This window comes from Myotis davidii, unplaced genomic scaffold, assembly GCF_000327345.1.
Source record: "Myotis davidii unplaced genomic scaffold, ASM32734v1 scaffold110, whole genome shotgun sequence".
Classification (NCBI taxonomy): domain Eukaryota; kingdom Metazoa; phylum Chordata; class Mammalia; order Chiroptera; family Vespertilionidae; genus Myotis; species Myotis davidii.
Genome location: NW_006283436.1, coordinates 1,439,530 through 1,453,352, shown reverse-complemented (window position 1 = coordinate 1,453,352; position 13,823 = coordinate 1,439,530). Strand labels below are relative to the sequence as shown.

The window sequence follows — 13,823 nt, the reverse complement described above, 5'->3', positions numbered from 1 at the left end:
CAGTGATAAAGAATGTCCCACACACTGGTGAAAAGAAATACACTACAATTTTACATATATAAATAGGAAAAAAATCTATTTTAAAAGAATAAAAATGAAGAGCTTTCCAGTGTCACAGCTCACTTAAAAATTTTAAATCATGCTTTAAATTTTCAAATATTCCCCAAACACAGCACACCTAAAAAAAAAATACTTAGGTAAAAATGCAATATTTTGGGAACTGGATATAAGATGAAGCTTTAAAACATGGGAAGAGGGGGGAATGCCACCATTTTTCAAATCAAAGAACAGCACTTGTTTCCTAAAATTACAAGCTAGCACAAGAAAAGCTAAAACACTGCTTTACTAATGGCCACTTACTGTTGGCACTAAGTATAGCTTACCTTTTTTTCTTAAATAACACAGTGAATTTGTAATACCTTGTTACAAAACATGGATCAATTTATTATTCAAATTTTGTTAGTGTTTTCAATTATATAATTTAGCAACCGTGGAACTGAGGTATACCTTGTTGAGGGAGGTTAAAGTAATGCTTGGAAGCCTCTTTACTGTACCCACTTTGATGACTGTTTATGTACACAGAACAGCAGCACACTGAACATTCACAAGCTGTGTCATATTGGCATTACAATAGTCATTTATAGAAACACAACAGCAAATGCAATAAAAACAAGTTACCCTTTTTTAAAATCTGAAATGAAAAGTTTCTGATTTAAAAAAAAAATAGCAGTAGTTCATTTAAGGAATTAGTGTCTTCTGACAGACATTAGAAATCTGAAGTCAGTTTCAAACACTTGATTAGCCAGGTCCAAAGAGCCTTGATTTGGAGAGGGCCACATTCTTCATGTACACTTTCTCAAAAGTTTATAAAGTTTGCAATGTTTCTCTTCATCTCGTCCTTTCACGTGTCTGCTATAGGCAGTGCCGTAAGTCTCCCAGAGCCACAGTTTTAAACGAGGGTCTTCTTTTCGACGCGTCCAGGAGACCTCCTGCCCATTTCACACAGAAAATACACTGTAAGCAGTTTCGTTAGCTTAGCAGCTCCAGTTCACAGTCCCGTTTCTCAATGTGTACACATGGTGCAACCATCATAGACTAGATTCTTTGGGAGGAAAGTCAACATTTGTCACCATTGTGACCACTGTTACAATGTCCTCTGTGGTAATGATATTTGTTAGTCTCTGCATCTGAGTAATTCTTTCCCCTACACATCCAGCTGATAACCTGGCTTCTGCATCATGATCCCAACATTCTTCTATCGTTTCACAGAGCATTGCCATTCCCTAGAAAGGAAAAACATATTCAAACACCATGGCAATTTTTGTTTTCTATTAGGAAATAGAGTAAAACTTCCATAAACAAATTGCTATTTTTGTAGATTAAAGAAAGTGTCAAGATTAACCAAGTTTGCTATTATTTGCCAGTGTTCATTTTTTAGTATCTAATGTGCACAGGAACATGAAGAATAAGAAGCACTGGAGATTATCAGATTAGGTAATTAATTTTTTCAATTCCAAAAATTGCTATCCATTGTTCATAAACCAAGTCATTTCAGTGCTACCCTTGAAATGGATTTAAGACCAAGGCTACAGGAGGTCTACATTGACAATCAACATTTCTATCTCGCAATTTCTATCTTGAAAACTATCCTTGAGAATGATCCTGGTTATATCTAGACCAAAATAACCACAACAATACTGTCCCATCCTGTGTCCACCTAGTCTCTAGTTTCAGAGCATCCTTAAGAATTTGAAAATCTTGCAACCACAAATCAAAATGCTAAAGCAAATGCCCTTGGAGAGAGAGAAATGGGTGTTTCGCTTTTTTTAAATGGCATCATATAGGTGGTGATCAGCAGGGTTAACCCCATCATCCACAGACTGGCTCAGAGCCAGGAGCTCCTTTCCCAAACAGGAGACATGCTCATCTGCACAGGACCACAGAGGGATGAGAGCCCGCAAGGCCCTCTGACTGCAGCATCTCCCCTGTGAGTGCACAATCTTCTTGTTTCTAGAGCAGAGTATTCTGATGAAGATCACCTCCCAGAAATCATTCCTCTGCAAAGCACTTTATTGGGATTTCATGTGACAAGCTAACTGCATAACTTACAGCATGCTTCTGCCAATAATCTCTCAAAACGGGCCTCTTTTTTTTATGCACAACAACTTCCTGCATGTCTTCAAGAGATGGATGCTGGCCGATTTCCTCCTCAAATGGCAGCATGTACTCATCTACAGGTCCTAAAGTGTAAATAAAAAGGGGGGAAAAATCTTTTAATTCAAATTTCCCTGATTTCCAAAGTGAACAAACTAAAACACTATCACATTTCCCAGCTGTTACATACTGCAATGAGAGAAGCACTCAACCAGACTTAAACACAGTGTGACCCAAACTCTAGCTTAGGGGAAGTCAGGTCTGACTTGGCATGTGACTTTGCAAAGGACTGTAAGGAGCTTTCTTAACCCTTATATGAGCACTGGTTATCTCCATGCATATGTGGGATAGAGGGAACCACTGATATTTGCAAATTGCTCTCGGGTACCCACTCCTCTTGCAATTCAAATCAGTGGTGCTGTAAACAGTGGTGCTACAGCCTGGGTTCAGTCTGTTACAACCATCTCTAATCTATGAAATGCTCAGACTCTCAGCACACTACACAGGAGGGGTCTGTACCTCAGAGTCTGCCTCCTCTGCCCCCAAGAGCTGACAAAAATACATTGCTTTTCAAATCACAAACACTCTCCACACAGGGTTGCCAACAATTCAGAATGTTGCCTTCACAGACAAGCAAGATTTCTTCAGTATTATAAGTGATTCCTGGTTTCTTAGGCCTACTCAAACAGGAAAATGCAGTCAGGAGTTAATAACAAATATCTGATGCACTTTTCTCCTCATCAGAAACTTTACATATATTAATTATTTCCATTTTACTTTCACAGACTGAAGGTCGAGTTACATCTATTTTACAAATAAGAAGGAAACTCAGAAAAGTTCCCTAATTTGCACAAGGGCATACAGCTGTTAAGTGTAGAGTTGGCATTTCAATCCATTTGAATGACTACAGTCTGCGCTTTCTCCCCCTGACAGAAGCCTGTCACTAATCAACAATTTCAGTGTCCAGCTATGTCTGTATATAGACATAAATCTTGTACAAGCTCTTTAAATGCACTAAATTCTCCTGAAAAGAATCTAAGTCAAACAGTAAGTCATGAAGAAAGGCAGCTAACCCCACCCTCTCTAAATGTAAGCATTTGTGATGCCTGGTCACAGCCTCCCCAGGAACCCCTGCAGTGACAGCACTGTCACCGTAAGGCTCAGAGTGTGGTCCACAGGGCAGCAGCACTGGCCTGACCCGGTACACCTTGCAATGCATAAATATCAGGCCCAACCCAGACCTCTAGTCAGAATCTGAATCAACAAGGCCTCAAGGGGTTTTGCTATATACATTAGTTTGAGAGTCACTGAATTGAATCAACAATTAGATATCAAGAAATTTTAAAGCACTCACTTTAGCAATATCCACACTGTCCTCTGCCCCAGTTTCTGCCTAAGGGTTAGAAATGCCTGACTGCAATTCAGTACTTCACAGCACATGCCAGGCATCCAAGGAATGTGAGCATCCATCCTTTTCCATAAAAACTTCCCTGGTAAATCCTCCTCCCAATAACAACAATTTTCTCAATCTAAACTCCCATAACACTTCCTTACATTTAGTTCTCAAGTGTTACATTTATCCAAAAATATTTACTGAATACCTATGTACCAAGCACTGGGCTAGACGATCCACACTTACCTTACTCTAGAGCAGTGGTTCTCAACCTTCTGGCCCTTTAAATACAGTTCCTCCTGTTGTGACCCAACCATAAAATTATTTTCGTTGCTACTTTGTAACTGTAATGTTGCTACTGTTATGAATCATAAGTATCTGATATGCAGGATGGTCTTAGGCGACCCCTGTTAAAGGGTCGCTTGACCGCCAACGGGGTCGCGACCCACAGGTTGAGAACCGCTGCTCTAGAGTTAATAGTCCCAGAAAAAATCTGCCACCTTAATGAAACTGTACATTATTTAAGGGCGGGGCCCTGTGTATCCATATCTAATGGTTCGCTTTGGAGAGTTCATATTAATAAAGTTCTTATGAGATATATTTTCCTATGATATCTGCCATTTAATTTACTTTTGCTTCCATAAATGCCCATAATAAATGTACTTCCATTTACAGCCAAATACACTGAACAGCTTACTCTTCTTCCTACAGAACTACAAACTTAAATTATATCTAAACTGTTTCCTACTTTTTTAGGTTCTGTATCCACTCCCATACCAAATCCCCTGTCTGGAAGAATGGATGGCTGTCCATTCCTGAGCATATTCTAATAAGTTCCTTTAAAAGCACAGCTCCCCAAGTCAAGTTTCATATACTAGAGTAGTCTGTCCTGCACTAAGACTATTACTATACGCAGCATTTAAGTATTCTTATAATCATGGGCTAAATTGGTTATGCCTTTCAAAATATTCAATAGTTTCTATGGTCTTTGACAATCCATGGCAAGTTTTTAGGCAATTATAAGTTAAAATATAAAATACCAGATCAAGTTAATTTACATTTGATTGGGAGTTTAACAAAGTTTGCCTTATATTCTCACATGCAAAAACTGTAACATAACTGAAGGGAGTAGTGAGGCTTTGCGAAGAGCACTAAGACCAAGTACGTACAGCACTATAAATCTCACACCAGGAACATAGTATGCAGATTTATTATCAATCAGTCAATGCAAGTATTTATAGGATGTAAACAATGACCTCACTAACAAGAACAAAAAACATGAATCCTTAGAACCCAGGTGCTGTGCAGGCAAACATTTGCAATAACGTCTACATCAGATCACACTTTCAAATCTTTAAGGAGACAGAATTTAACCTGTGGTATATCCACACGCCTGCTCAGTTACGTGTCAGAGGACAGACTGGTTCGTCAGGTGTATGAGAGATTCAGCCTGAATGTCCTGGTAGCACAGGTCTCCCAACTCTACATGCATTTCCTCTGGCCAGAGGAGCTGACTTAGAACCTGGAGCAGGACCCACATGAACTAACAGTACAGCCTTCTCCCTACATCTGGGTCAGTTTCAAATCTAGGTTTTACCATTTACCACTTTGAGGCTAAAACAGGCAAGCTACTTAATTTCTACTTAAAATTTGAGCCTCAAATTCCTCATGTGTAAACCTGAGATAATTACTACCTCCAAAGGTGTTTTAGGAAATAACCTAAAGCTATGTGAAGTGTCCAGCAAAACATCTGGCAAAGTGAAGGACCCATACATCCTCCCCCCTTCTCCACTGCCTCCTGAATTCCCTGAGCTACCACCTCCTGGAGTCTATTTTAAAAAAAATTAAAATGTGTACTTTAAAATATTACCTTTGAGTGTAATCATCCCTTTTAATACATGTGTAGTAGGCATATATATCTTTTTAAAAATTTTTTGTTCTCTTACCATCTGCAGCAGTACAGCGAGAAGCCAGTTCCCACAGGACTAATCCCATGGCGTACATATCTATCCTCAAAAATGCATCCCTTTGGAAGTTTATAGCACCCTCTAATACCTCTGGAGCCATATACCTCCGGGTACCAACCTGAAAAAGATGTTGAAAGCAAATAGTACTCATTCATTAATTTTATGAACTAACATATTATACTTTTGTAAAAAATAATCAAAACCATATGTGGTCTAATACCAGATAAGGTAACTAAGTTATAATCACCAGACTACAAGGTCAAGCAGAATTTATTCCATTTCAAGTAATACAACAGCCAAGACACTCACTGGAAAGAGCAGAAGCATCCATCAGTAAGGGTGGATTAAACAAATGGAGCATAAGCAGCTCTTAAAAACATGAGGTACATCTATGGGCTAATCTAGAAAGATTTCCAAAAACACTGCAGGATGAAAACATCAATGAACAAAGCAGTATAAACCAAAGTCCTTTCTGGGTACACTTAATAAATATATCAACATTATGCTAGTCTAGGCTTAGAATTTTTCCCCTCTTCTGGAAGTAATCATAAGAAACTAAACAATAATTGTGAGGAGAAGGATGAAAGAGAAAAAAACTATATAGTTTTAAGTTGTACCTTTGCACACTTTGAAACATATCTTTTTAAAAAAATACTTTAAGGGTTTCTCTTTTTCTGTATTAAAAAATAATACACTAATAAAAATATAAAATGTAAAAAGAATTAGCTAAAAAAAGGATGAATAAACTTTTTAAAGTCTAGTTGTACAAAATCTATATGTTTACTTATTCATGACTTCTGTCTCAGAGGTCTTTATCTTTTCCTAACAATTTGGTATTTCTTAGTAATGTAACAACGGTTACTAAGCTAATACAGCTAGCTTTGCTTGGTGCTTGACAACATTCATAGATGGATGTTTAAAAATCTGTGTGATAGCTGGATAGATCCCAATCCACTTGAGCAGTAGATCTAGGAAATTCTGGCATTTCCAAAAAGCTCCGTCCTTAAGTGACTGTGATTTCTAGACTAGAATTGCACAGTTATCTGCAAATATACTGATAATAAGAACAGATTACTAAGAGCCTAAAGTTCAAGTTTTTAATTCATTTAATAAGGAGAATACTTTAGAGAAAAAGAAAGCTTAATATTTTTTCTACTTTAAATAACTATTTCAATGGTACAATTGTGTAATATATAAAATGTGTAATAACATGCATTTTTATATTTTCTGGTCCATGAAATCTAAAGTCAAGGAACAACTGATGTAAGCAGTTATTTTAATCTCATCATGTAACCCAACTATGAGGTGTTAAAAGATATGAATGAGTCCCACATTCTTTTCTTTAAAAAACAGGGGGTACGGGGGTTATGAGGTGCCAAAGGAATAAACTATTCACCAAACTTAGTCTTATGATAATCAACCATACAATAAGCTCAGGTGTTTAATCCCTAGGCTTCCTGCACAATCTCCCTCTCAGTTACATTCTCCACAAAACTGTCTTTGTTCCCAAATACATTTGTTGTCAACCTTTCTAGAACTATGACTGCTGACCATGGCTCCAAACTAAATTCTTAAATCATTAGTCAATACTGCCAAAATTTGTTATATTGTGGTTATTTGAGAACTGTGTTCTTGGAAGTTAATAGGATATGCTGGGGGAAAAGAAAGCTGAGAATTAGATGTTCAAATAATTTGCATTATTTGAAAGATGAAGAAATAATCATACCAGAGCCTAAGTGATTAGGCTTTGTAAAAAAAAAATGTCACCTCTCAGGTCAAACTGGTTTTCCTGATTAAAAGTCATCTTGCAGGAATGACAACACCTTTGCTATTTTCTAGCCTCACAGGTTTCGAGAATAAAGTGTATGGATAATGTTCCTTTCCACTGTGACCTTCTTGAAGTTTCCCATTACTGAGATCTCTGTGCCGACCTTGACAAGAGGTAGGATCCTCACTCAAGGCTTTACAAGTGTCCTGAAATGTGGAGAGAATTCAGAGAAAGGCTATAGAGCTGATTAAAGAGTTGATGAAGAAATAAAGACCAAAAAGCAAGAAATTATAATGGTCTGAAAAAAATGGGCAGATCTTAATGCAATGTAGCATGAATAGTGACCTAATATTCTTCCATTCCCTCTTAAGGTAGTGAAAGAATTAAATTAAAACTGAGTTACTACTAAGAACTCCCTCAGAATGAGTCTATTAAAATGTTTTTGATTCTTCTTTGATTAGTTTTTAAAATTAGAATCCCATGACATCTGTCTAGGCTATTTTTATGAAATGCTTGTTCTAAACCACTTGAGGTCCTCACAGTCCTTCACCATCCTATGAAAATGTCCTCAGCAAATTCAACACATTACTCTTAAGAGAGCCATTTTATATTAGATGCTGAGTTAATAACCACCACAATAATTTTAGACCAATTCAATCCAGATATGCCATGCTAAGAAAATATGAGACAAGATTATTTCTTAGAGTTTATAGTGACCATGCTTACCTGTCCATGAGTATCACCTGCAGATTTGCCAGCCTCAAACTTTAACGCCAACCCAAAGTCAGCAATACAGGCTGTCAGATTGTTTTTCAACAGCACATTTTTACTTTTGATGTCCCTTGCAAATAGAAAGATAGACAAAGTACTCAAATTAAGTTTTAACAAGGTACATCTTGTAAAAATTTTCACTGGAAGTAGGAAAGAGAGAGACTAGGTATGCTATAAAAGAATAGTTACTGGAAAGTATGAAAGGCAAAAAAAAAGGAGTGGGAGAAAAAGCTTAAGCAAAGTCTCCATATAGCTGAAGCACAAGAAAGAGTACAGTGACAAACTCCTATTTATAACATGGACAATAAGAAGGAATTCTTTCCATAACACAGTTTTATAAAGAAGTTCCATTCCAAAAATACTATCCAGCCTACATGTTATCTATGCCATTCCTACTATCAACCATAAAATTGCTGTTTTCTAAGACAATAAAAACATATCAGAGTTTATTATTAGAAACTCCCTGAAACAGAACATTAAATACCAAAATTTAAGAATTTTCAAAGAATAGCTTAATTGGGGACCTTCTGCCTATTGGTACAGGCCTACATTTTAGAATGGTCCCTTATTTTAGTGGTTCTTACATTCATCAACCTGGTTGCAGACAAGCATCTCCAGAAATATATAACAGATAAAAAATTTTCACTATGAACATACCCTGCTCCAATTAGACCAGGGGTCCACAAACTACGGCCCGCAGGCCACATGCAAATACAAATATTGTATTTGTTCCCGTTTTGTTTTTTTACTTCAAAATAAGATATGTGCAGTGTGCACAGGAATTTGTTCATAGTTGTTTTTTTTTTAAACTATAGTCCGGCCCTCCAACGGTCTGAGGGACAGTGAACTGGCCCCCTGTTTAAAAAGTTTGAGGATCCCTGAATTTAGACCCTGGTGTTCTGAAAAGAGTAATTCTTTTTTAAGGCAATCAGATGTCCTCTACACACCAGCCTCAACCGGTTCATCCTAGAAATACTGTACCTGAACTGAATACATCTGTGCCATCAGCAATGGTTAAATCTATGTGTACCGAGAGACCAAGAGTGGGAGAGAGGAGACACCCACAAATGTTACAAAACCAATCAGTTTTAGACTAAAAAATTTTATGAGTGCTACTCCTTATAACCTGCGGGGGAGGAAAGTTCATTCAGTTCCCTGTAAGATGGGGTGAGGTGAGTAAAAATCCAGGAAGAGGCAGTTAGACTGAAGAGAGGAAGGTGAGAAGAAAGCGGAGCTATTTCTGAGGTGGAAGGTTGCAAAATCAGAATCTATGTTACAGTTGGGTTTAAAAGTAATGCCTCCCAGCAACCTAAACACGACCTGGTGCCACTCAACTAAATATTTGTTAAATGCATCAGTTCATACCCAATTTTAAAGCAACCATTCTTAAATTGAATGCTAGAAGACAAATTGGTCTCACATTCAAGGAAGTTAAATTCACAATGACAAACTGAGTCCTATGTTTAAGGGAACTAATGTTTTCCCTTTTAATGAAATTATAACTTTTTTGTTCAAGTACTATTTCTTCCCTGAAAAGGCAACTGAGTAAACCCAATTGTTCTGATGATGCCTCCTTCCACCTCAGCTCAAGTAAAAATCATTCAAATGAAAGCATAAAAAGGCACTCCTTAGTTATATCCCCCTTTTACCTATTTTTAATCATCTTCGAAGTCAATCATGTTTTGAGGTTAAACAAATTTACCCTTTGATTTAGAGAAAATACACTTTTATTCTTAACCATGCTTTCAAAAATGAGACTAGTTAAAACATAAATCGTAATTAAGTTAGTGATGACTAACAATTAAGCTAATGATGTTAATATATACATTATCCAAATTACTTCCTGGACAATCTCAAAATTAATTTGAAAAATAAATGAAATCATTCTGCCTCCTATAGCATAATTAGATAACCAGGGAAAAAATAAATTTTGTTCAGGGGATTAAAAGCTTAAGTAATAAACAAATACTGATTTGGGAAAATAATATAAATTTAGCTCTACCTGTGAGATATGGCCGGTTTGTGGCCATCCTTTAGGCCTGGTATATCCTCATGTAAATATGCCAATCCTCTAGCCATAGTTTCTGCAATATGACACAGTTCATTCCAAGAGACCACATTAGCCTTAAGGAAGTCTGACAGTGAACCCTAAAGGGGAAAAAAACACAACTTATGTTCTTGACAAAAAGCCGTATGTATATGAAGACTTTCCTTTTTACTTTTAAGAGGTTATAGAAGACAACATATTTTCCTTTTGGTGAATAATAACACCCCAAAACCAATTTCCAGTATCTGGAATGGTTTAAGTTTCACATTAATAAATATTTGACTAGAAAAAAATACCACTCATCTTTAAAGGTTTGCTACAAGCACAGGCAGTCAGTCAATTTCCCCCTATTTATAAGGCAAAATTTAAAAAAAATGTCTAGATTCAGAAACTAATGACTATGGAGATATTATATCAGACTAGGAAAGCATAAAATTAAGACACATAAATAACAACAAACATAAAGAATCCTCTTGGGATTGATTATTGCCATCTTTTTGGTTAAGAATTAAGAGAAGTGAAAGAGCCACTTATATCTGACAATAATAAACCTGACTGCCAAGGAGAACACAATTTCCTATATCATTAATGTATATTTTCATACTAACTCTGAAAGTAGAAAAAATGAGGAAAAATAGCAAGTGTGCTTTGGTAATAATTACCCTACAAATGAGTGACAAAGATCAGGTAAATTTCCTAATTCTAGTTTTGTCACTAAGCTATACTAAGTAAAGTTTTAAGAAACAAAATTCAAGCTGAAAAAAAATATATAGTTCATATAATCAAAATGGATGGTAAATTTACTAAGCATCAATTATTCTATATAAGAAAAGCCTAATAATGCTAAGTGTCCTGTAGTCCAGCCGTTCAACCGATCAAAGCGTAATATGCTAATGATATGCTAAGGCCACTCAACCGTGTGCTATGATGTGCATTGACCACCAGGAGGCAGATGCTCCAACCGGTATGTTAGCTGGCTGCTGGAGTCTGGCCAATCAGGACTGAGTGAGATGGGCCAGACATGACCTGGAACCCTCCTAAGGCCCCTCCCTAGCTGGCCAACCTCCCGTATCCCTTCCCAGCCCTGATTGTGCACCAGTGAGGGTCCCTCAACCTGGCCCGCACCCTCTCATAATCCGGGACCCCTCAGGGATGTCGGAGAGCCGGTTTCGGCCAGATCCCACAGGCCAGGCCAAGGGACCCCACTGGTGCACAAAACTCTAGTACTAAAATAATTATTTGTAGCAGAGGTAATTGCAGCACAAGAAATCAGGGACAAAAGACTGGTTAACTAGAGGGTTAGGTAAAAAAGTTGCTATCTTTGCTCTTTTATTAAAGTAAATTCTCTAAATAGATATTACTTATAAATATTAACCTAGTAGAATATACTACTCCCAGAAAAATAAATCTGAGGAATTTGTAACCAACATTAGGTAGGTAAACCAACCCTGACTTTACTGAATTAAAACAGAAAGTAGTTTTACCTTTTCATGAAATGCTGTGATTAGCCAAAGATCCACATCAACACTGGTGCCTCGTTTTTCTGCACCAATGAACTGTAATATATTCTCATGCTTCATTCCAGGCAAACTGTAGACTTCATATTCATTTTGCCATGACTGTTTGTCCTACAGTCAAAAAGGAAGAATAGTAAGAGTGCAAAGAATAGAGGCAATAAACTATATCTAAAAAAAAAAGTTACTTGAGTTCTAAGGCAAAAAATTAAAAATAAACATAACTATTAAAAGATTCACCAGTTTTGATTTTTAATAAAAGCACACTCTGACAACAGATAAGAGATCCATACCAAATGTCTGTCCTCCCTTATACCCTCAAAGCACACTTTTCTGTGTTTCCAGTTTGTAAACACAGGAGTTGCTCAGAAATACTCAACTTCAGTATCTAACCTTGGACACATTTGCTTACAAGTTAGCACTACGGTGTAATTTCACCATAGTGTGAAGTTACTTGTGTTACTATTCAGAATAATCTCCCTGGGAGATGAAATTCAGGTAGAAAGACTTTAATTAGAAAAAAATATTTTAAAGAATTTATATATATATAAGCCTAATATGCTAAGTGTCTATTCGACCAGTTGCTATGACACACACTGACCACCATGGGGCAGACACTCTGACCAGTAAATTAGCTTGCTGCTGGGGTCTGGCTGATTGGGACTGGGCAAAACAGCCCCGAATGGCCCTGAACAGGACTGGGCAAGATGGGCCAGACACACCTTGGAGCCCTCCCATGGTCCCTCTCTGGCCCCAAACGTGCACTGGTGGGGTCCCTAGGCCTGGCCTGACCCTCTCACAATCCAGAACCCCTCAGGGGATGTAGGAGAGCTGATTTCAGCCCTATCACCATAGTCCAGGCCAAGGGACTCCACCAGTGTGCAAATCCATGCACCGGTCCTCTAGTAACATATTAAACACTAGAGGACTGATGCATGAAATTTGTGCACTTGGGTGGGGGGGATCCCTCAGCCCGGCCCACACCCTCTCACAGTCTGGGAGCCCTCAGGGGATGTCTGACTGCCACGGAGATGGGAGAGGCTCCTGCCACTGCCTCTATGCTTGCTACCCGTGAGCCGAGCTTCTGGCTGAGCAGCACTCCCCCTGCGTGAGCACACTGACCACCAGGGAGCAGCTCCTGCATTGAGCATCTGCCCCCTGGTGGTCAGTACACATTATAGCAAGCAGTCACTCTGCCGTTTGGTCGCTTTGCATATTACCCTTTTATTATATAGGATTCTTAACAAAATGCTTATAATACCCTATAAAGTCAATAAGAGCACAATGGAGTATATTTATGCAATACAATAATTTAAAATACAATATTCTCGCCGAACCCGTTTGGCTCAGTGGATAGAGCGTCAGCCTGTGGACTCAAGGGTCCCGGGTTCAATCCCGGTCAAGGGCATGTACCTTGGTTGCGGGCACGTCCCCACTAGGGGGCGTGCAGGAGGCAGCTGATCGATCTCTCTCATCGATGTTTATGACTTTCTATCCCTCTCCCTTCTTCTCTGTAAAAAAATCAATAAAATATATTTTTTAAAAAAATACAATATTCTCATTTGTGCCTGCAAATGATCCATGCCCACTACATATCAAATTATAAAATATTTAGCTTCCATCCACAATGGAAGGATAATAAAAGCAGAAGGCATGATTGCATAATAGTTAGGGACCCTCCGTATCTAAACTATCTGAGACCTTTGGCAAGTTAATAACCATTAGCAAAATGAGGACTGTGCGCGGGTTGGGGGGGAGGGAAGGGGACAGGGGGGTCCCTCAGCCCGGCCTGCGCCCTCTTGCAATCTGGGACCCTGCTGGGGTTGGACCCCAGCAGGTCCAGGGGTCCCCAAAGGTGTGGACGGAGTCAGCGAAGAAGGAATGACACGGAGACAGCGTTCAGTTGATCAGCAGCCTAGCCAGGATCTCTAGCCAAGTTCTGGTCAGGATCTCCAGCGAAGTTCTGTAGCCATGTTCCCTCACTAGGTTCTCCAGCCAGGTTCAGTCGTCAGGTTCTGTCCAGGTTCTCCAGCCAATTTCTGTCTAGGATCTCCAGCCAATTCCTGTAGCTGGGTTTTGCCAGGTTCTGTAGCCAGGATCTGTCTCTAGGTTCTTCAGCCAGGTACTCTCGCTAGGTTCTGTCTCTAGGTTCTGTTGCCAGTTTCTGTCCAGGATCTTTTGCCATGTTCCTTCTCTAGGTTCTGTCTCT

The 13,823-nt window shown here is 38.5% G+C and overlaps 1 protein-coding gene across 2 annotated transcripts in view; it reads right to left on the bottom strand.

The window, feature by feature from the left end:
- Nucleotides 1–409: 409 nt before the first annotated feature.
- ACVR2A (activin A receptor type IIA) overlaps nt 410–13,823 on the bottom strand; it is a 93,370-nt gene continuing 79,956 nt past the window's right edge. For both annotated transcript variants that reach the window (XM_006753588.2, XM_006753587.2), the window contains 6 exons: nt 11,585–11,728; nt 10,056–10,201; nt 8,009–8,123; nt 5,494–5,632; nt 2,110–2,240; nt 410–1,283 (listed from right to left, as the gene is read on the bottom strand). In XM_006753588.2, the coding sequence (XP_006753651.1) occupies nt 1,089–1,283; nt 2,110–2,240; nt 5,494–5,632; nt 8,009–8,123; nt 10,056–10,201; nt 11,585–11,728 (870 nt within the window). In that variant the 3' untranslated portion in view covers nt 410–1,088. The remainder of the gene's footprint in view (nt 1,284–2,109; nt 2,241–5,493; nt 5,633–8,008; nt 8,124–10,055; nt 10,202–11,584; nt 11,729–13,823) is intronic.